The sequence below is a fragment of the Podarcis liolepis genome (assembly GCF_965112155.1).
Source record: "Podarcis liolepis genome assembly, chromosome: 13".
Lineage (NCBI taxonomy): Eukaryota > Metazoa > Chordata > Lepidosauria > Squamata > Lacertidae > Podarcis > Podarcis liolepis.
The window spans coordinates 47914567-47938074 of record NC_139573.1 but is presented as its reverse complement, the minus strand read 5'-3'; the positions used below and the strand labels follow the sequence as shown (position 1 = coordinate 47938074).

Sequence of the window (23508 nt, the reverse complement as noted above, 5' to 3'; positions counted from 1 at the left end):
TGGTTGCCATCAATTTGATTTTAATTATTTTTTATAATGAAAGGTTTTTAGAATGTTGGATTATTTTGATTGTTGTTAGCTGCCCTGAGCCCAGCTTCAGCTGGGGAGGGCGGGGTATAAATAGAATTTATTATTATTATTATTATTATTATTATTATTATTATTATTATTATTACCTTTCTTTACCTGCTTAGTTTCCCTGCGCCAAACTCCAGTTCACCACTGAAGCTGTCGTCTGCACTTGTGCGACAGCTGCCTGAAATGGACACACCTCAGCTTAACTGCTGCTTGCGTTTTCAAACTGGGTGGTTGCCGTTTTTCAGGAAAGCACATCCAACAGGAATATTTCTCTAGAAGCGGCAAGATACCTGTAGATTGTAGTTAATATCATGTGTAAAGGTAAAGGGACCCCTGACCATTAGGTCCAGTCGTGGCCGACTCTGGGGTTGTGGCACTTATCTCGCTTTATTGGCCCAGGGAGCCGGGGTACAGCTTCTGGGTCATGTGGCCAGCATGACTGAGCCGCTTCTGGCGAACCAGAACAGCGCATGGAAGCTGTTTACCTTCCCGCCAGAGCGGTACCTATTGATCTACTTGCACTTTGGCATGCTTTCGAACTGCTAGGATGGCAGGAGCAGGGACCGAGCAACGGGAGCTCACCCCCTTGTGGGGATTTGAACCGCCGACTTTCTTATTGGCAAGTCCTAGGCTCTGTAGTTTAACCCACAGCGCCACCCGCGTCATGTGTACTCTGCTTCAAACACCAGAACTGGAGTGAGCAATAATGTGTACACAGCCACTCTATTCCGCAGTTGCTAACTATAGGCCTGGATAGCAAAAACAACCCTACACATTTCCTGTCAAGTGTTTCCCACTTCTGAGTGGCGAGAAGCTCCAAGGCAAATGCCACAGCTTTTCCTATGAACGAGAAAAAATAGATTCACAAATAGATTAGGGCAGTACCATAAATGCAGGTGTCTTTATTCTATGTCTGATTCCCAACAGTGGCTGTGGCTGTCACAGGCAGCCAGCAAAGGTGCAAATGACTTAATTCTGGCTAAATTCCTAGCTTTTCTTCCTAGAATCATAGAATTGTAGAGCATGAGGGGAGGCTGGGGGTCATTTAGTCCAACCCCCTGAAGTGCAGGAATCCTGCGCACAGCCACCTCCGAGTGGGCTCGAACCACCAACCTTCTGGTTAACAGCCAGACGCACTCCTTAAATTCAGAAGATGTCAAGTCTAGCTTCAGTTTCTCTGCCCGACCTTGAAGGCAAGCTGCTTATTTGGGAAGCCATGCTGTTGAGAGGGAATGGTCTGTTTCTGCCTGGGTAGCTCAGTCGGTAGAGTATTAAATCTCAGAGTTGCGGGTTCAAGCCCCATGTTGGGCGAAAGATTCCTGCGTTGTAGGGCGCCGTGGTGTCCCTTCAAATTCCACGATTCTGAAGATGTCGGTGTGTAGTTCCTAAAGAGCTTGGGTCAACTGCTTCCACCCGTGAGTGTGGGGATCAGCACTCCCTATTTGCACATGGGTAACACAGGTGGCACTGTGGGTTAAACCACTGAGCCTAGGACTTGCCGATCAGAAGGTCGGCGGTTCGAATCCCTGCGATGAGGTGAGCTCCTGTTGCTTGGTCCCTGCTCCTGCCAACCTAGCAGTTCGAAAGCACGTCAAAGTGCAAGTAGATAAATAGGGACCGCTCCGGCGGGAAGGTAAACGGCGTTTCCGTGCGCTTCTCTGGTTCGCCAGAAGCGGCTTAGTCATGCTGGCTACATGACCCGGAAGCTGTACGCCGGCTCCCTCGGCCAATAAAACGAGATGAGCGCTGCAACCCTAGAGTCAGCCACGACTGGACCTAATGGTCAGGGGTCCCTTTACCTTTACCTTTAACCGAGGTCTAGTAGCAACTCGTGCACAGAGGAAGCTGAGTGAGAATGCGTGAGCAGAGGTGCCAATAGGAAGCTGCAGAATGAACTCACTATTCAGAGCGGGCAGGGAGGAGGTGTCACTGCTTGATCATGCTGACAAACAACTTTCTCCCAGCTGAGAAGCAGCTGGCTGTATAGTTTTGCAGTGATGACTGATCGAAACTTGGCAATGCATCTTGTATAATGATCAAGGCTGAGTCCTGGCACAGAAAAGCCGGTCCCACAGCTAGGCTCTGATTCACTTAGTGCACTCAGCACTTGCTCAGAGGCACTCTTTGCCTCTGTTGCACATGTTCAGGGACTTGGGCTTGACACCAGCGAACAGACTCTGGGGTGAGGCCTTCAATCAAATGGGACTCCCGAGTCAGAGGTGCCCTTGGGCAGCTCCCAGGGTTCTGGCAGGGCTCGTCACTGATGAATCATAGAATTGTAGACTGGGAAGGGACCCTGGGGGTCATCAACCCCCTGCAATGACATCTGCCCTGGGCCTGCGTTCCAATTCCTTTATCCTTTCCTGGCTGGATCTAGGCACCCTATTAATCTCCCTCGTTACCCCTGTCGCAGTGTTGCTCTGGGGCATTAAGGGAAAATGCAAATGATGGCTAAGCCCAGCTACCCAGGGTTGATTAGAAAGCTGCCATCACAACCCTGTGATCATCATCTAAGCCTCTCCTTTGTGTGCCTCCCCCTGTGAGCAGTCCGGCAACCTGAGAACAGGGCCTTTTCTGCAGTGGCTCCCTGTTTGTGGAATGCTGTCCCCAGGGAGGCTTGCCTGGCGCCTTCATTGCATATCTTTAGGCCCCAGGCAAAAACATTTCAACCATCTGTTTGGCTGATAAACAGTTTGTGGCCTTTTAAATGTGTCTGTGGGTTATTGGGTTGTTTTGCTTTTGTTTTATTGTGTATTTTACATTTTTGTTTTGTACTTTTATGCTGTGAACTGCCCTGCGATTTTCTGGTGAAGTGTGGGACACGAGTGGCGCTGTGGGTAAAACCTCAGCGCCTAGGACTTGCCAATTGCATGGTCGGCGGTTCGAATCCCCGCGGCAGGGTGCGCTCCCATTGCTCGGTCCCAGCGCCTGCCAACCTAGCAGTTCGAAAGCACATCAGAGTGCAAGTAGATAAATAGGGACCGCTTACTAGCGGGAAGATAAACGGCGTTTCCGTGTGCTGCGCTGGCTCGCCAGAGCAGTGATGTCATGCTGGCCACGTGACCCGGAAGTGTCTGCGGACAGCGCTGGCCCCCGGCCTCTTAAGCGAGATGGGCGCACAACCTTAGTCGGACACGACTGGCCCGTACGGGCAGGGGTACCTTTACCTTTACCTTTTACTTTTATGCTGTGAACTGCCCTGCGATTTTCTGATGAAGTGGGTTATACAAATCCAGCAAACCTAGAGCCAGCCCTGCCCACAATGTTTGACCTATCATCTTCCCTCCCTTAAATACAGTGGTACCTCGGGTTAAGAACTTAATTCGTTCTGGAGGTCCATTCTTAACCTGAAACTGTTCTTAACCTGAGGTACTACTTTAGCTAATGGGTCCTCCCGCTGCCGCCACACGATTTCTGTTCTCATACTAAAGCAAAGTTCTTAACCCAAGGTAATATTTCTGGGTTAGCGGAGTCTGTAACCTGAAGCGTCTGTAACCTGAAGCATCTGTAACCCGAGAGAAATTTAGCAGATGAAGCTCTCCTGACATGGAGCTAAGATTGTGCCAAGAGTATCACTTATTTTCAGGCTGAGGCCAGTGCAAGAAAGGTAGTAACTCTAGCTATGAGCCGAGAGATGTGGAAAGTGGGTAAAAGTACTGAACTCGACAAAGATAAAAGGAGCTGTTTTGGGAGCTGGATGGCAAGGGGGGGAAACCACCTTGATATTTCAGGGGCGCAGGATAACTGTTTGTTACTTGGGATGTAGGTCTGCTTGGAGTACTATAGAAAATTCTGCAAACTTCCTTTGCTGTCTCACCACAGAGTAAACTGATTCTGGCAACTTCTGTCCACTAGGAAACACGAAACAATATAATTTAAATGGTTGGTTATATTTATTTACAACATTTATATGTTGCCATTAATAAAAGCTTTCTCTGTGTAGTTCACAAATAAAAGTTTTAAACCATGAAGTGTAAAAAATGGAATGTAACCAAGATGCAGAGTAAGCATTGCGAAAACCACAAATTAAAAATGAAACTAAACCTATTTTAAAAGAAATCAGAATTGAGGCAGCCTAAAGAAGAGGAAGGGGACGCGGGTGGCGCTGTGGGTAAAAGCCTCAGCACCTAGGGCTTGCCGATTGAAAGGTCGGCGGTTCGAATCCCCGCGGCGGGGTGCGCTCCCGTTGCTCGGTCCCAGCGCCTGCCAACCTAGCAGTTCGAAAGCACCCCCGGGTGCAAGTAGATAAATAGGGACTGCTTTCTAGCGGGAAGGTAAACAGTGTTTCCATGTGCGGCTCTGGCTTGCCAGAGCAGTGATGTCACGCTGGCCACGTGACCCGGAAGTGTCTCTGGACAGCGCTGGCCCCCGGCCTCTTGAGTGAGATGGCCACACAACCCCAGAGTCTGGCAAGACTGGCCCATACGGGCAGGGGTACCTTTACCTTTACTTTAAAGAAGAGGAAATACTTCAGAACTGGCACAAAAAAAGCAAATTCCCTGGGCAAAAGCCATTTGCTGCATTGCCTAGATCTATATTTATCTTTCTTTCTTTTTAATGGATCCTTCCTTTCAACTTGTAAAGAAATTTTCTCGGTGTAATAGTGCACTGTCTGGCATACAGTTATATGCTTGCACAGGGGGGTTTTTTGGTACATGTACCGTTTCCAAGAGTCCTTTGTTTCAGAAGTCTCTTGCTCCATTTCAAAATAGTCGGCCTGTGTTGCTTGATTTTCTTGTAGGTGCTGCATTCAGGTAAGTTTCAGGAAACGAAGGGGCTGCCCTCCCCGTGAACCCCCTTTGGATTTCTCAGGTACATCCTCCAATAGACAGAATCGGGTTTGATAGGGAGAAAGGACTACCAAACCTGTTAAGTTGTGGGTGAACATATCAGACGACACAGCGATTCTTCAAACAGCTCTTATTTATTCGCAGGCCAGGACAGAACTGAACTGAAGGGCTCAGTCAGCCTGCTTATATAGAGCTCCAGTACCACGTTACTGTCACAACTTTCTAAAACTATCCAATCACTGAACGTCACTTTCGATCCTTCATTTGCATAACTATCTACAGTATCCATCCAATCACTGAACGTCACTTTCAGTCCTTCATTTGCATAACTATCTACAGTATCCCCCTGCTGGCCCAGGGTGAGAACTTCAGTACATAACAAAACCCACTTTTGGAACTGGGCCATTCATTGCTGGACACAACTGCCCAAGGGCCAGGCAGCCAAGCAGACCAGCTGGAGAACCAATGGAAACCAAACCTCATTGTGAATCGCTCTCGGGACATTAAAAACTGAGGGCACTTCTGTCAGACTGTCATTCTACTGGGGTGGGATTCAGTCACATCCTGGCAAATTCAGGTTGTGCATTTGATTAGAAGGTCGCTTTCCCAAAAGGTCGAGCCTTTTGCTGTAAGGAAAGTGATGGGGGAAAGCTCCTGAAAATGTGGGGTGGAACTTGCTTTGATGCACCGTTGTCTGGCCTCCCTGCAAGCAGATCTGAGTGACTGCTCAGGTCGTCTGGAAGCACCCTGAGTTAGCATTACCTAATAGGAGAAAATGCGAGGAATATCAATCAATCAATCAATCAATCAATCAATCAATCTTTATTACGGTCCAGAGACCCAACAAATCGTTACAAAGCAATGCACAACTCAGACAGCCTACCTCCAGGTTAAACAAGCATTTTGTTCAGACTTAAAGATAGGGATGGGACGTGGGTGGCGCTGTGGGCTAAACCACAGAGCCTAGGGCTTGCAGATCAGAAGGTCAGTGGTTCAAATCCCCGCGACAGGGTGAGCTCCCATTGCTCAGTCCCTGCTCCTGCCAGCATGTGAAAGCGCAAGTAGATAAATAGGTACCGCTCCGGCGGGAAGGTAAACAGCATTTCCGTGCACTGCTCTGGTTTGCCAGAAGCAGCTTAGTCATGCTGGCCACATGTCTGCGGACAAACGCCGGCTCTCTCGGACAATAAAGCAAGATGAGCGCTGCAGCCCCAGAGTCGGTCACGACTGGGCCTAATGGTCAGGGGTCCCTTTACCTTTACCTTAAAGATAGGGATCATTGGTTCTTGCAACCACCGATAAAAACTTCACCACTGCTAATGTTCTAGCGATTGTCTAGTCTTCCACATAGTGAGCCTCTGATTTTCCCAGGAAAGGTACCAGCAAGGGTAATAGAAGAATATAGGAAATACAACTTATAGGAGCTAATGACAAGGGAAGTTTGGGCGTTACAAAAGATGAAGCATGACCAGCTGACCACATCCAGCTGACCAAACGTTAGAAATCCAGCATGTTTCTGTGGATTGGAGGCTTTGGGAGTCCTGCCTCTGTGTGTCACGTAATTGTGTGATGATGCAGTTGGCTGACGACTTCTTTTATTTCTTCTTTACAGCCTCAGCCAAGCAAGGAGGTGGCTGAAGATCCTGTGTATGTGAATCTCCAGGAGCTCCGGTTGGAACGGAGTCCCTCCGCTGCAAGCAAAACTGAATCCATACCCCAGCCTCACCTCGGAAGCCCCCCGGCCAGCTGGGAGACCCACACGGACGCAGAAAGTGGCCGTTTGTTCTATTACAACTCGGCCACCGGCCAAACGACCTGGGAGCCTCCCTTTGACGGTCCTGCCGGTGGCGGGAGTCCCCCTCCTTCTTGCTCTCCCTTGCTGGCCCTCAGCCCTGCCACACCTGCTGAGTGGGACCAATATGTAGACGAGGCCAGCGGGCAGGTGTTCTTCTACAACACATCGACGGGCGAGACGTCGTGGGACGCACCCCGAATGGACGAAACCCTCAATTATCCGGAGATGCAGCCTGCGTTTGTGCCCTACATCCCTGTGGATCAGAGGGTAAATGTCGGGGAGGGGTCTACTGGGTCTTGGGGTGGGGGGCAAATTCTGATGCATAGCTGTCAAGCGTCCCTTATTTGGCGGGACAGTCCCTTATCCCAGCGCCATGTCCCGCTGCTGTCCCTTATTGATGATGTCCCTTAAATAAGCTACTGAAGGTAATGGGGCCCTTTCTATGTCCAGCTGTTCTTTGTCAACAACAAATTGTTGCCTTTTTTGTGTTGAATATATGCTATATGGTAATTTATGGACCTAATAGGTATCTAAAGCCATTTGCACGCAACAAAATATGTATTTTATCAAAGTAATTGTTGATCCCTTATTTTGGCTGCTGATCCCTTATTTTCGAGGCTGCTGGTCCCTTATTTTCAAATCTGTAAGTTGACAGCTATGTTCTGATGCAGTAGATAGCCCACTGAAGTCTAGTTCATGTAGTGAGGACTGAGGATAATCTACGTCCAGGGATGAGACCAGTGCCAGATTTATGTACAGTATAAGCCATGGGTAGGCAAACTAAGCCCTGGGGGCCGGATCCGGCCCAATCGCCTTCTCAGTCCGGCCCGTGGACGGTCTGGGAATCAGCGTGTTTTTACATGAGTAGAATGTGTCCTTTTATTGAAAATGCATCTCTGGGTTATTTGTGGGGCATAGGAATTCGTTCTTTCCCCCCCTCCAAAATACAGTCCGGCCCCCCCACAAGGTCTGAGGGACAGTGGACCAGCCCCCTGCTGAAAAAGTTTGCTGACCCCTGGTATAAGCTAAACAAGCTATAGCTTAGGGTCCCACTCTTTTGGAGCCCCTCCCCCCCAAAAAATATACTTCTTAAGTATATTTCAGTTCAACAATTACTCTGATAAAATACATATTTTGTTATGTGCAAATGGCTTTAGATACCTATTAGGTCCATAAATTACCCTATAGCTTAAATTCAACAGAAAAAACGGCAACAATTTGTTGTTGACAAAGGACAGCTGGACATATAAAGGGCCCCATTACCTTCAGTAGCTTAGGGCCTCATTAAACCTAAATCCGGCCCTGGATGAGACATTGGTGGATAGAAAGTTATGGCCCGGGAAACTGCCTGTGGAAAGACTGGTTGATGAGTGTTGAACACATATGGCCTGATTTCCATGTTAGGAGTAAGTAAGAATTTTTCCTCTAGGGCCATGTGGCGAAGAGGGTCACCAGGGTCCGAATTTATCCTTGATGTTGAGGCTGTGTGTGGATTGAGCCTGTAAGCAGGGTGGATTTGATTTAAATCAAATCGATTTAAATCAAGATTTAAATCACTAGTCAGTAAGACTTGATTTAAATCATTTTTCTACAGAAAGACTCATTCTTGCTGGTATAATCTTAATATTTACAACCAGATGAAGGTTTCGTTTTTGGAATAGTAAATTTTCAGAGTAGTTTTTAAAATTATATCAAAATTACTCATTTGGTTATACTATTAGAAATACATAGATAATTATGAAATTATTGAGAGGTTTAATAAGTTAACTGTTTATATTTGGACAACTTTTCTACTATACTTTATTGGAAGGAGAAAAATAATCATTTCCTTAATAACAATTTAAACAATTTATTGAATTAAAACAACATTACAGCAGATGTATCCATGTTTGTTAACTGATGTGGTTAAACAATTTTAAAAAAAAAAACTTAGACTGAGTTTTAGCACACGTGAAAAACTTAAAACAAATCTTTTTTTCCTGATGAATAGCCTTTGGACTATAGTGTAACTTAAATAGAAAACTATCTTTAGAAAGATTTTTCCTCCAAAGGCATTTTAATTTAAAAATCCAATTTAAATAAAAAAAATCTGATTTAAATTTAAAAATCTGTTATTTTAAATTTATTTTTTAAAAATCATTGATTTTTATCCACCTTGCCTTTAAGCTGCCAGTTGGGTCCTTCCTATTCCAAGAAGTAGGTCCTGGTTTGTCTTGTATTTTGGTCCAGATCGTGTACTTTGATCTGTGAGTACATAGGATCTGCTTTGTATAGGGCAGGTGGTGGCAAGGCTGGGCAATATTTCAATATAATAATAATAATAATAATAATAATAATAATAATTATTATTATTATTATTATTATTATTATTATTATTATTATTATACCCCGCCCATCTGGCTGGGCTTACCCAGCCACTCTGGGCGGCTTCCATAGAAACCAAAAATACACTAAAATATCACACGTTAAAAACTTCCCTGAACAGGGCTGCCTTAAGATGTCTTCTGAATGTCAGGTACAGTGGTGCCTCGCAAGACAAAATTAATTCGTTCCGTGAGTTTTTTCGTCTAACGAATTTTTCGTCTTGCGAAGCACAGTGTCGGGAAAGTTTTGGAAAAGCTTCAAAAATCGCCAAAAACCTCAAAAAAGGCTACCACACCGCGTTCTATGAGTTGCTCCTCGAAGTCAAGTTGCAATTGTATTAACGGTGTTAAGAAAAAGGAAACAAACTTGCAAGGCGTTTCCGTCTTGCGAAGCAAGCCCATAGGGGAAATCGTCTTGCGAAGCAGCTCAAAAAACAAAAAACCCTTTCGTCTAGCGAGTTTTTCGTCTTGCGAGGCATTCGTCTTGCGGGGCACCACTGTAGTTGTTTATCGCTTTGACATCTCATCTAAAACCGGTTTCAAGTCCACATCACAATACTGGTTTCATAATTTTTGAGCTGGCAGCATATTGCTAATTGTGTGTTGTGTGTTACGCGAAAATCGCAATGTGGGGGAAACCGTGAAGCCAGCCAATGCTTCGCTTGATTCCTGCAGCCCCTGTTAACTCAGGCAGTTAATCTCTCCCCTGCCTCATGCAGGGGGCAGCAATTCACAAGAGCAGGCGCCGGCAAAAATCACAATGTGGGAAAAGTCAGCCCATTCCTCTATCTAAAGGTAAAGGGACCCTTCACCATTAGTTCCAGTCGTGGCCGATTCTGGGGTTGCGGCGCTCATCTAGCTTTATTGGCCGAGGGAGCCGGCGTACATCTTCCGGGTCATGCGGCCAGCATGACTAAGCCGCTTCTGACAAACCAGAGCAGCGCACGGAAACACCGTTTACCTTCCCGCCGGAGCGGTACCTATTTATCTACTTGCACTTTGACGTGCTTTCAAACTGCTAGGTTGGCAGGAGCAGGGACCAAGCAACGGGAGCTCACCCCGTTGCGGGGATTCGAACCGCCGACCTTCTGATCGGCAAGTCCTAGGCTCTGTGGTTGGCCACGACTGGACCTAATGGTCAGGAGTCCCATTACCTTTATCTTCTGGGGGAAGATTCTCTAAGGAGATTTAAGAACCCCTCAATTATTGTTTGATAATATGCTGTGTGCTGACCTCTTGTCTGAAACCTCCTTCAGCCGCCAACTCCAGAAACTGACTACCCCAACCTTTCTCCCGATGAACTTGAGCCCTATCCTGAAGAAGATTATTCTCCGGTTGGCTCCTACCAGCCGCTGGACGGACTCTGCGTTCCCTCTGCATACCAAGGCTGGCCGTCCTATGGCAACCAGGAAGGACTGGTGTTCGATGGTGACCAGTATGCCTCCAACCCGGTAAGGAGGGCTCAGAATGCCTGTGGGTCTGTGCACTGGGGTAACCATGCTAATTTTGCCACGGTTTGCCATGCTGTCGTTCGTTCAGGGTGGCTGGGAGTTGTCACTCCAGGAGGGGGAACTACAGTACCCAGAATTCTTTGAGGGGAAAGAGCGTGTGCAGAGTCACTAAGCACAGAAGAGGAGATAGGCATTCCCAAATGGAAATAAGCGTAATCTTATTCCCCCAAAGACTACTTCTGTGCTTCTGCCCCCTCTGCTACAAACTGAAGAAGGCTGGAGTTTGATCCCCATTTTAACTAGAAAGTGTGTCCTCTTGGCTGGCCTGTTGTTATAGCCACTAGTTGTCATGGGTCATTGAAAAAACCCGCTTGAGGCCTTTGATGCCCATTAAGGAAATGTCAGATGATCATCACTGAATGTTATAGCAAGTGATAATGTTATACAAAACATTATCGTAATTGGTCAATGAAACCAGCAACCCTGTGAAAATAACAAATGCCGCCTTTTTTAAAGCTGGCAAGATCCTGGCCTTTTTTAAATATAATATTTATTAAAGTTTCACAAATAATAAAAAGTTTCAAAATTTAAAAGTAAGAAAAACTACAAAAATGAAAAAATACAAAAACAAAACACATAAAAAATACACAATAGAAAGCAGTTAACAAAAGAAGGAAAGGAAAAAAGCAAAAAAAAGCAAAACAGAAAATAGATTAGTATTTTCATATCTTATATTTCATTCACTAGTTTCTTGACCTCCTCACACCTCCCATTTTGTATTCCAGTTCAGATATTAAATTCAGCAAATCCTTACCCTCTAACATTAATCCTCACTCAAGATATTAACCTATTATAAATATCAATTTTCCAGATGTCAATCCCTATTTACATTTTCTTAGAAATCTTTTTACCAAAACCACTTATTTTCCATCAAACATCATTTTAACATTCCTTAATTTTACAGTGCTTCTGCAAGTAGTCTTTAAATTTCTTCCAGTCTTCCTCCACCGCCTCTTCTCCCTGGTCACGAATTCTGCCAGTCATTTCTGCCAATTCCATGTAGTCCATCACCTTCATCTGCCATTCTTCCAGAGTGGGTAGATCTAGTGTCTTCCGATACTTTGCAATGAGTATTCTTGCTGCTGTTGTAGCAGATCCTGCACCTTTTTTAAAAGCTGCTTTGGGGGCAGAAATTCAAGGTGAAGATTCTTCTTCTGATTTGGGGATTAAGCTTTGAAGAATTTTTTTTTTAATAAAAAAGCACAAGTCAAAATTCAGTTTTTTTTCTGTTTTATGTTTCTGGTAGCCCTTATTAAATGGTATGGACTAGCTGATGGCAAGGCTTTTCTTCTGTGGTAATATCAACACAGGGACACGGATGGTGCTGTGGGTTAAACCACAGAGCCTAGGGCTTGCCGATCAGAAGGTCGCCGGTTCGAATCCCCACAATGGGGTGAGCTCCCGTTGCTCGGTCCCTGCTCCTGCCAACCTAGCAGCTCGAAAGCACGTCAAAGTGCAAGTAGATAAATAGGTACCGCTGTGGTGGGAAGGTAAACAGCGTTTCCGTGCGCTGCTCTGGTTCGCCAGAAGATGCTTATTCATGCTGGCCACATGACCCGGAAGCTGTACGCCGGCTCCCTCGGCCAATAAAGCGAGATGAGCACCGCATCCCCAGAGTCGGCCACGACTGGACCTAACGATCAGGGGTCCCTTTACCTTTACCTTTAATATCAACACAAACACAGGAATATTTCGGCAGGGCTTCAAGGGCGCTGTGGGCTGATCAGCAGCTTGTAACATGCTCCTGTTCTGTGTTGCTCCTGCTAATAAAAGGATATCTTCCAGGTCGCTGCATCCGGCCACCATCACCACAGTACCAGCAGTGGGTCCAGCCTGGACAGCAGCCCTTTTGGAAACTGGGTACCATTCTCTGGGCCAAAGGAGGGACAGGTAAGGAACACCCTCAATTGTCTTGGACTGGTGGAGGAAGATCTGAAGTGGGAATTCATATCCCATTGAGGAAGGGATATATACCGGTTTCCTGATCCTTCCTGCATTTTGAACTACAAGGTTCATCTGTGAAAAGATTAGGGTAGGGGAGAGAAATGAATAAGATGCTCTAGGGTGGTGAGCTGAGGACCCAATTTCCTTCCGCTCCATAAAGAGTCAGCTGATAACTCTTGTGGCCACAATTCCCACTTCTTCCATTTTTCTTCTGTTTTCTCTTGATTGGTAACTGGGAGACTGGGCATCGCATATAAGACCACATCTGCAAACATACTGGTACATTTAAATTTAATATATAGTCCTTTAAATATTAGATGTGGCCTAAGGGCATTCCCCAGGCGGCTGTTTTATATTCTTGCGGGGTGTGTTTCAAAGGTATGGTGTGTACACAGATTTTCCTCAGCATTAGGAATGGGATTAGGAATGGGAAAGGGGGTGAATAATGTTACGGGATCTCCCCAACAGCTAGGACAGATTTAAACTACAGCCTTTTCCTCCCCTCCGCTCAGTTAAAAACGCTTGAAAAGGCTGGGATGCTCTTTCGGACAAAGACTGCTGATAAAGGGAAACGCCAGAGGTAAGAATGATTTGTTTGTGTGCATATCCTTCTGATCTTGGGGTTTGGGGCAAGTTGGTATGGGGTCAATCAAACCCCCAGGTATCCTGGATCCAAGCTGTTTGAAAACCTCCTTTCTTAAAGCGGGCGTTAAAGATGTGTCCTTAATCGAGAAGGTGTGTTTGGTTTTGAAAAAAAGTTTTTAATGCAAATGTTTTTTTAAGCAACGGAAGCTTGTAGGCCCCATCTTGAATCAGAGGCAGCCTAGTTTCTTTCACTCCAGGGAGTGGCTTCTTTTGTGTAAACAGAGCTGGGATTTCATTGCAGGATTGTTGTGGGATAAACAGCGCTGCACAAAACAGCAGTGCTTTAATTCCGTTTCCAGCTGTATCGTTCCAATTTTAGTATATGTGCTGCCGAAGCTATGTCCTGAGACATAGATTCTCAAAGGGCCAAGCCTCCGCCATGTGCGAATGTGATAAGGAGACGCTGGAGTCGCTTCAGCACATTATGTTCACTTGCCCCTTATTCAAGGTGCCACGGGCAAATTTGTTGGGATCAATCATACAGAAACTAGAGGGTACCCCACCAAAATTCCACCTTGCCCAAATCTTGCAGGATAAGGATACCCATACGACCCTGAAAGTGGCTAGGTTCCTGGTCGCTGTCCTTACCCAAAAGCGTTGCCAAGGAGCACCACAAGCTAATTAAGGCGTAGTATGCCATTCCATCTTATAGTATTTTATTGTTATAGTAGTGTGTTAGCGGCTGTTTTTCCCCACGTGCACAGGCTGTTATTTATGTCTTGTTTTTACCTGTATGGGCCTACGGCCGTAATAAATTATTATTATTTCCAGCTGATTGCAGAAGGGCAGTTCCAAAAGGCCCTAGGGTGGAAAGGACTTTGTGCAGCAAAGCATTTCCTGTGTGTTCAGCAGCTCTGGTTCACCATCTTGTCTTCTTCCTACATCTCTCCTTGGACTTTGCTGGTCCTCTGTCTCTCTTCCTCCTCCCCAGCCCTTCTGTCTCCTCCTTTCTGCCTGCTTGGACTTCTTCCTTGGAACTGACCTCAGCTTGGCTTCCTGGTTCTGTCTCCATCTCTTCCTTCGACCAAATGCCATGGCCCGGTTCCCTCAGTTGAGAAGTCCCACCTTCTGCCTTGCTGACTCTTCATCAGAGGCCCTGAACTTGCGGAGAGGTGCATGGCATGAGACCTGGATGTTGTAATAATTGCATGTGTGAACTCTCCCTAATGCCAAAGTTGGTGACAGAAATGCGGAGCGAGGGGCGGGTGGAAGGGAATCAGGAGAACGGAGGGTAGGAGAACCTTTTCCCTTGAGGCAGACAGAGTTCCTCTCCTCCGTTTCATGCTGCTCAGTTAGCACTGCTCTGTGAATGAGGTTTCCTTCTCTTCCTTCCCTTTCTCCCCTCTTAGGAAGAATTGGAGTTCTTCATGGACAGTCCTAGAAGGTGGTGTCTTGACTTTTTTCAAGGACTCAAAACACTCCACGTCTAGCAGTGTGGTGAGTCCTCAGCCCTGGCTTGCTGCTCCAGTTGAAAGGCAGACAGTGGAGGCTGCTCCACCAAACCTCAGCCTTCTCCCAGCTGCCTGTTGTCTTATTATTTGTACCCCTCCCATCTGACTGGGTTGCCCGAGCCACTCTGGGCAGCTTCCAGCTTATACCAAACCATAATAAAACATCCAGCATTAAAAACTCCCCTATACATCTTCCGATGTCTTCTAAAAGTTAGATATTTGTTTATTTCCTTGACATCTGATGGGAGGGCGTTCCACAGGGTGTGGGTGCCACTACCGAGAAGGCCCTCTGCCTGGTTCCCTGCAACCTCACTTCTTGCAGGGAGGGAACCACCAGAAGGCCTTCAGAGCTGGACCTCAGTGTCCGGGCTGAACGATGAGGGTGGAGACGCTCCTTCAGGTCTAGTGGGCCGAGGCCATTGAGGGCTTTAAAGGTCAGCACCAACACTTTGAATTGTGCTCGGAAACGTACTGGGAGCCAATGTAGGTCTTTCAGGACCGGTGTTATAATGTCTCGGCGGCCACTCCCAGTCACCAGTCTAGCTGCCGCATTCTGGATTAATTGCAGTTTCCGGGTCACCTTCAAAGGTAGCCCCTCGTAGAGCGCATTGCAGTAGTCCAAGCGGGAGATAACCAGAGCATGCACCACTCTGGCAAGTTATGATATGTTAAAATGAATATAAAATTATTGAAATGTATAAAATTGAAAATCATAAATAAAATACATTAAAATAATACTAAAAGGCAACTTACAACATGAAAAGATTTAGATAACTACACACAAGACAAAAGCAGGTGCTCCGCTGTTGATCTGTGACCCAGTGTGAACGCCTAGCGTGGGTGTGGGTGCCACTACCGAGAAGACCCTCTGCCTAGTTCCCTGTAGCTTCACATCTCGCAGTGAAGGAACCGCCGGAAGGTTCTTGGAGCTGAAGCCCAGAGTCCAGCTTAACAATGGGGGTAGAGACACTCCTTCAGGTATACAGGGCCGAAGACGTTTAGAGTTTTAAAGGTCAACACAAACACTTTGCATTGTGCTTGGAAACGTACTGAGAGCCAGTGATCTTTTAGAACCCCTCCAGGATGATCTAGTTTGTTCTGTGGTACTTAGCCAAGTCAAAGCTTGCATGTTATTGTTGTCCAGAGGGACTATAGCACAACAAAAGCAGGGCATCTCCTCCTGCCGAATCTTTGTGGTATATAAAAAGTTGCAGGGTTTCAGAAGGAAGTTACACAATATGCACTGGTTGGAAATTCAGCTGTGTGACTGCCCCAATAGCATCATGAGCACAAACCATCATAAATGCACAATAAAAAGGGTGTCTGGAAAGCTCCATAATTTCTCTGCAGGGTATAATTTGATGGGTAAGTGGGTGGGATTTTTGTTTTCTCTGTAGTTGCAAGCAGTCATAAAATGTGGACTTCCCTGCTGCTTCTGTTTCCTACCTTCACCCTCAGAAACATCCCTCCGTGTTGAGCAGCCCTGAGCACACTGTGGATCTTAGTGGAGCAACACTTTCTTGGGCTGCAAAAGACAAGTCGAGCAAAAAGAACGTCTTGGAGGTAAAGGATGGTGGTCCCCGTCTCTGCTTCTGTTTCCATAGCAACAGATGATGGCAAAATGCATGGAGGAGGAAGCAACACAGACCTGTGCTGCCCACCAGGCAATCTGTCTGTTACACCTGCCTGAATGTGGCTATTCCTGCAAATATCAATTCAACAAACTTAGCTTCACTGGAAAAAAGGGAACACACATTTTTAAAAACAGACAGACTTTTAAGGCAGTCTTAATGCTGATGGTACAAATGAGTTTTGACCACAAAACCACAACAGTTCCATCTTCCAAGCATCTTCCTCTATGAAGACTAGACTTATCAAAAGTGAATCTTGTCATTTCCTAAATACGGGCCACTTCTTTAAAATGAAAGTTATGGTTGCCGTGCAATGTGTCTTGCGCTGCGTCGGTTACAAAAGGCAAAGATTAGTGTCGGGAGCCCATATTTGTACATGGCAACCTGGTTTCAAGTGGTGGTCCCCCCCTGTGATGTCAAAAGGGTTTCAGTAGTCCCTTAACCCCACCCTTCTCCGATTTGTGCATTATATGGCAGAGTTGCTGGGCTAGAGGGCAGGCTTTGCGGTTTGGTTCTGAGATCTGGCACAGTTCACCTTTCAGAAATTTTGAAATACTGTACAGGAACGTCGTCAATGAGAAACCCGTGAGAATTGTACTGAATCTGGGGCGCATTTTGCTGAGTTCTTGGGGTTGTGGTGAGCATCTTCTGTCTGGATATCACTATCGCATGGTTCCTCTGTTCCAGCTGAAGACACGGGAGGGATCCGAGTACCTGATCCGGCATGATTCAGAGTGCATCATCAGCACATGGCAGAAGGCAATTGCTGACAGCATCAGTAAACTGGTGAGAGTGGGGCTTGTCCCATGTTTTTATCACAGGTAGGGCCAGCCCACCCATGTGGCAAGGTGAGGCAACTGCCTCAGGCAGAAGAATCCACAGGGACAGCAGATCCCGATGTCAATCTTTCTTCCCACCCCTCTTTTTCCTTCCTTCACCCCTTCTCTCCTGTCAAGGAGTGGGGTGCCATTTTGCGGTCTGCCTCAGGTGACAAAATGTCTTGGGCCAACCCCGAATGTAAGAAACCTCAGTTGGGTTCCTGTCAGGTGTTTTTATGGCAGACATAACTTAAGGGGTTAGCAAGGACTTCCAGGAAGAGGGAAGCATAGAGCCTGGGGGGAGAAGTAGGCCTTATGTTCATCAAGGGGGAAAACAAATGTTGTAAACCGCCCCCCCTCGCCCCCAGTTCTGTGCATCAAGTGTAAACAAGGTTGGTCTGAATGTGACACAGAGGTGCACTGCCTCAGGTATCTGATTGTGTGTAATATAAAAGGCTGTGTTGCAGTTTTTCCCCTGGAAACAATTAAATCAGGAAATTACATGGATTCCTGACCCCCCAATGCCATTTGGATCTGATTTAGTATGTTTATTTGACTTTTCTGTTTAGTTTAGTTTTTTAATGGCCATGTTAGAATTTCATGCTGTATGAAAATCTCAGAAGTTATTCCAATGGCCCAGTATTTTGAATCTTCTTTCCTAATGAAGTTCAAATAATCACATTGCAAACCTAAGCATGCTCACTCAGATTCTCACTTAAGTTCAAGTGTGTTAAAGGTTGCGGCATTAATGTGGTGTTTGAGTGTTCCATTCAAGCAACTTCAAAGTTTTACTTGGAAATTATTCTTATTTTTGACACCTCAGTGGCACACAATTCTCTTGCATTTTATTTTTTTAAGGCTTGATTTGCAACTTTGAAATTGCCCACTTTCATTAGTATTGTATCCATGTGTTGTATTGCTAATTAATTTTGTGAAACACATATTTGGAAAACGGAAACAAATGCAACACTGGAAAATTTCATTGAATAGTCTTCAATAAAACTACATTTAAAGAGAGAGGACGCACACTGAAAAATTTCCATTGTAGAAAATTTCCACTCCATGTTGCTAATTAAGGGGCATTAAATAATTAGTTTATTACGTATTCTGTTTTCTCTTTTGCCATTTGATTTTCTGTCTTGATCGGCTTCTATGTGTTATTAAAAATACTGTGTAATTTTTTTTAACTAGTTTGTGCGTTGGGGAAGGACAGCTCAGTCCACTTCTGGTTTGTTTATTCATAAGTCATTTCCTTCCTGTTTCTGCATCATCCTGCAATTTTATTTTTTAAAAGCAACCTACAAAAATTTGCATGTTGGGTACACATTTTAAACATAAAACGTGTGTCAATATAATAACGATGTTGCTAACTACGTGTTTATCCAGTAAGGGCAATTAGATTGGTTCACTTAGGAATGTGGACGTAATGAAATCCCTGAGCACCCCTAGTTTGCATATCCTGAGTTATTTGAAGACCTTTACCATTTCTTTATTGTGTCGTTTTCACAAGAATTCAGTCAGGAAGCTTCCATCAATTGGCAGCCAATTCATGGGAGATATTTTATTCTGCTAGCCAGAGGAATGGGAGGAAAATGGCATCCTTGAGAAGACCTGTACACACCCAGTTACACTTAGGAGTTGTCCACATTTGAGCATTGTCAAGCTGTTTGTCCACCTTCCACCCCCATTTGAATTAGATCAGAGTGGTCCACACTTGCACCTATTTAAATTTGTATATGAGGAGCAACTTTGGTCTTTTCCATTCATGCCAGTAGGTGTTCTATTATACAGTGGTACCACGGGTTACATACGCTTCAGATTACATACGCTTCAGGTTACAGACTCCGCTAACCCAGAAATAGTGCTTCAGGTTAAGAACTTTGCTTCAGGATGAGAACAGAAATCGTGTGGCAGGAGCAGCGGCAGCAGGAGGCCCCATTAGCTAAAGTGGTGCTTCAGGTTTAGAACAGTTTCAGGTTAAGAACGGACCTCCGGAACGAATTAAGTACAGTGGTACCTCGGGTTAAGTACTTAATTCGTTCCGAAGGTCCGCTTCAGGTTACAGACTCCGCTAACCCAGAAATAGGGGATGCGGGTGGCGCTGTGGGTAAAACCTCAGCGCCTAGGACTTGCCGATCATATGGTCGGCGGTTCGAATCCCCGCAGCGGGGTGAGCTCCTGTCGTTCGGTCCCAGCTCCTGCCCACCTAGCAGTTCGAAAGTGCTCTTAAGTGCAAGTAGATAAATAGGGACCGCTTTATAGCGGGAAGGTGAACGGCGTTTCCGTGTGCTGCGCTGGTGCTGGCTCGCCAGCTGCAGCTTTGTCACACTGGCCACGTGACCTGGAAGTGTCTTCAGACGGCGCCGGCTCACGTCCTTTAGAGCGAGATGAGCACGCAACCCCAGAGTCGGACACGATTGGCCCATACGGGCAGGGGTATCTTTACCTTTACCTTTTAACCCAGAAATAGTACCTCAGGTTAAGAACTTTGCTTCAGGATGAGAACAGAAATCACGTGGTGATGGCGTGAGGCCCCATTAGCTAAAGGGGTACCTCGGGTTAAGAACAGTTTCAGGTTAAGAACAGACCTCTGGAATGAATTAAGTTCTTAACCCAAGGTACCACTGTATTTAACATGGTTTGCTTGCATAGACTCTATAGGACGGCAGTGTCTTTAGTCCCCCCACCCCCCAAAAAAGTCTGTTTGGACAAGACTGAGCCCCGCAAAAATATATACAGTATATATTGAGGGGCCAAATCTTGTGGCGACAGGCCTTGTCGGGCCTTGCAGTAGCGGTGGCGGGCCTTGCAACATGTGTTGATGGGGGACCCCCAAGGTTGGGTGGAACTGGCTGCCTCTACGGTTTTCTGGTTTTGTGCAAATGTGAGGGATCAAAGGAGGAACTGAATAGTTTAGGAATGTGGATGAAATAGTCAGGAGCATGGCTGGAGAAGAAATGAAGGCATTCAGGAAGTACAGTGGGCCTCGGGTTACATACGCTTCAGGTTACATATGCTTCAGGTTACAGACTCCGCTAACCCAGAAATATTGCTTCAGGTTAAGAACTTTGCTTCAGGATAAAAACAGAAATCATGCTCCTGCGGTGCAGCGGCAGCAGGAGGTCTCATTAGCTAAAGTGGTACCTCAGGTTAAGAACAGTTTCAGGTTAAGAACGGACCTCCGGAACAAATTAAGTACTTAACCCAAGGTACCACTGTAGTAGCTGTGGAACGGAGAGTTGCAGAAAGTGGCTATGGATCCACCTGCCCCAAAACGCTGAAACAAATGTCTGTGACCCTGATTGGAGTGCTTTGGAGCCCAATTTCCCCCCGGTTTACTGGATGATCCCCATATCAGGCAACCCCCATATTTTGCAGGGGACAAGCGTTGAGAGCGGTGTGGACAATGCAAATGAAATGGGGAATTCAAGCAGCTGCAAACACACCGTAAAATGTCGTGTTCTCTTCAGAGGTACAGACAAAGGTGACCCTTGTATTTCTTTCAGCCTACAGATTTCCCTCCAGAAGACAACGAGGAGAATTCATCGGATTTGAGATCGAAGGATCAGCTAGGAAGCAACCGAGACAAAGAGGGTGAGAAGAAAAGCCCAGGTCAGTGTTAATACTCAGTGCAAATTTTTTGTTTCAAACAGAGAAATGGATTTTTTGAACGAAATTTTCCTTCACAAATAGTTCAAACAGTTTATATTTGTCTATTGCAGTATTATTATTATTATTATTATTATTATTATTATTATTATTATTATTAATTTACATTGCTATCACATCCCCCCCCAAAAAAGCAGCTCAAGGCATTATACATTATTTCCCCCTCCCCTCCTTTTTATCTTTCCGACAAGTAAAAATCCATCCATATACACCCCCAGTGGTGCAGGAGCTTGTTTTTGCACGTCTGTTACAGTGGTACCTCGGGTTACAGATGCTTCAGGTTACAGACTCCACTAACCCAGAAATAGTACCTCGGGTTAAGAACTTTGCTTCAGGATGAGAACAGAAATCGTGCGGCGGCAGCGGGAGGCCCCATTAGCTAAAGTGGCACCTCAGGTTAAGAACAGTTTAAGGTTTAGAACGGACCTCCAGAACAAATTAAGTTCTTAATCCGAGGTACCACTGTACTTGGAGGTTTGTCTTGTTCCTGTTGGGAGTGACCTTTCAGCCTGGGGTCTCTGTCGCCACCCTTTCCCTTTGCTTGCTCCTCACCTGAGCACAGTCTGGATAGTCATTCTAGATAACAGAAATCACACACCGGCCTCAAAGATTCTGGACAAGGCAAACAGCACTTTGAGGGTCATGTGTGCAGGGCCGCTGCTAGGGGGTGGTGACGTGGGCCCCCTCCAGGGGCATAGGCGAGGGGCACATGCAAAACCAGCTTAAAAATATGTCCATAAATAAAAATATTGATTATTGCCTCACAAGTAAAGGTTTTAAATAGAGGGTGAATTGAATGGTTGGAGGGGGAGTTGGAGGAGAGGCAAAAAGAAGAGCTGATTTGTTGGTGACTAGGGATGCGGGTGGCGCTGTGGGTTAAACCACAGAGCCGATCAGAAGGTCGGCGGTTCGAATCCCCGCGACGGGGTGAGCTCCCGTCACTCGGTCCCTGCTCCTGCCCACGTAGCAGTTTGAAAGCACATCAAAGTGCAAGTAGATAAATAGGTACCGCTCTGTCGGGATGGTAAACGGCGTTTCTGTGCGCTGCTCTGGTTTGCCAGAAGCGGCTTAGTCATGCTGGCCACATGACCGGGAAGCTGTACGTCATCTCCCTCGGCCAATAAAGCGAGATGAGCGCCACAACCCCAGAGTCGGTCATGACTGGACCTAATGGTCAGGGGTCCCTTTACCTTTAGGGGGCGCAATCTCGATGGTTCTGCCAGGGGGCGCAAGATCCACCTAGCTACGGCTCTGCATGTGTGAACAGGCCCTTGAAACTGTATTGGAAGAGAAGCTTGCATTTCCTATTGTCCCTCTTCTCTGAAGCATGTGGGCAGGCTCAGCCTTCAGCAGAAAATAAATCTCCTCCTGTACTAAAATGCCAAATTCTCCCCCCTGCAGCCTCCTGGCATTCATCCACCTCTCTCAACTCGGACAGCGATTCCAGCAAAGTTCGCAACAAACTCCTGAGGTTTCTGCAGAGGCGGCCAACCCTTCAGTCCCTGCGGGAACGAGGCTACATCAAAGGTATATTCCTGGAAGATCTAAGAGTCCATTAAAAAAAATAATTGGCTTTGCAACTTCGCTGATCAGCCAAGGCCAATTTACAGACGTTTCAGCCTTTGTACTGCAGCTGTTCAGTTGAGGTAGTGTACACGGCATACGTTTAGAACACATTTGAAACACACTGCTTCCCTCAGAGAGTCCTGGGAACTGTAGTTTGCCCTTCACAGAGCTACAGTTTCCAGCATTCTTTGGGGAAAACCACGCGCCATTAATGTATAGCGTGTCCCTAGCCTGCGTGTAAGTTAAGAAGGCTTTCATTTGTTTATAGCTGTCTTGTTTTTTCCACAAGTTTCAAGGATGGCAATGAGATATAAATAGAAAGGATATTTTGGATCGTGTTTCTAACCTGATTTCTCGTGGGGTTGTTTGCTTCTTTAATCCAGATCAGGTGTTTGGATGCCCTCTGCAAGTTTTGTGCGACCGTGAGAAGAGTACTGTGCCTCAGTTTGTGAGGCAGTGCATCTGCACTGTGGAGAAGAGAGGTACACAGTTCTATGCCCCCAAATAAATTGAAATTATGTGCCCACTATCCCCAGTTTTGTGGCTTGCACGCATTGTACAACTGCAGCAAAACTTGCAAAACTTCTTCTGTTTTGTGCCATTCATATTAACTGGTTTTGCTGAGTCGTGGGAAGTCTTGAGAGTTCCTTCTTCTTCCTCTTCCTCTTCCTCTTCTTCTTCTTCTTCTTCTTCTTCTTCTTCTTCTTCTTCTTCCTACTAATCCAGTGAAGGCTGCTCTGTTGAGGCCCATGGGGCACAGCGCCACCAATCTGCCCTCAGCCACCCCCCACCTGCCTGCCCTTCTTGCTTACCCCCCTGGACTGATGGTAACATTACTTATTGGCTTCCTCCACCTTAGTCTCGGTGTTGCTCTTGGGCAGGGGTCAGCAAACTTACCGTGTCTCCAGCGCCGATCGCGCGGCAGGCTGGAGGGCAGAGGAGCGTGTGTCCATACGTGTGCGCACACGCTATTTCCGGCGTACTTCCGGGTCGGAGGAGCACTGGAAATAGCTTGTGCGCATGTGCACGGGCCTCCAACCGGATGTGCACCACAACTAACGCTTGTGCATGTGCAAATAATACTTACACATGCACACAAGCTATTTCTGGTGCTCCTCCAACGCGGAAGTGGGCAGCCGCGCAGCGCAGCGCTGGTAAGAGTGGGCAGCAGGCAGCGGGAGTCGCCGTGAGCCATATAAATGAGTCCCTCGGGCCTTATCCATCCCACGGGCCTTAGTTTGGGGACC

The 23508-nt window shown here is 46.3% G+C and overlaps 1 protein-coding gene across 5 annotated transcripts in view; it reads left to right on the top strand.

Annotated features, from left to right (window-relative positions):
- Positions 1 to 23508, top strand: part of ARHGAP27 (Rho GTPase activating protein 27) — a 67783-nt gene that overhangs the window by 35472 nt on the left and 8803 nt on the right. For all 5 annotated transcript variants that reach the window (XM_083470443.1, XM_083470442.1, XM_083470441.1 and 2 more), the window contains 10 exons: positions 6481 to 6930; positions 10283 to 10477; positions 12323 to 12427; positions 12994 to 13061; positions 14476 to 14563; positions 16036 to 16140; positions 16896 to 16994; positions 20533 to 20638; positions 22097 to 22222; positions 22645 to 22743. In XM_083470443.1, coding sequence (XP_083326569.1) covers positions 6481 to 6930; positions 10283 to 10477; positions 12323 to 12427; positions 12994 to 13061; positions 14476 to 14563; positions 16036 to 16140; positions 16896 to 16994; positions 20533 to 20638; positions 22097 to 22222; positions 22645 to 22743 — 1441 coding nt within the window. The remainder of the gene's footprint in view (positions 1 to 6480; positions 6931 to 10282; positions 10478 to 12322; positions 12428 to 12993; positions 13062 to 14475; positions 14564 to 16035; positions 16141 to 16895; positions 16995 to 20532; positions 20639 to 22096; positions 22223 to 22644; positions 22744 to 23508) is intronic.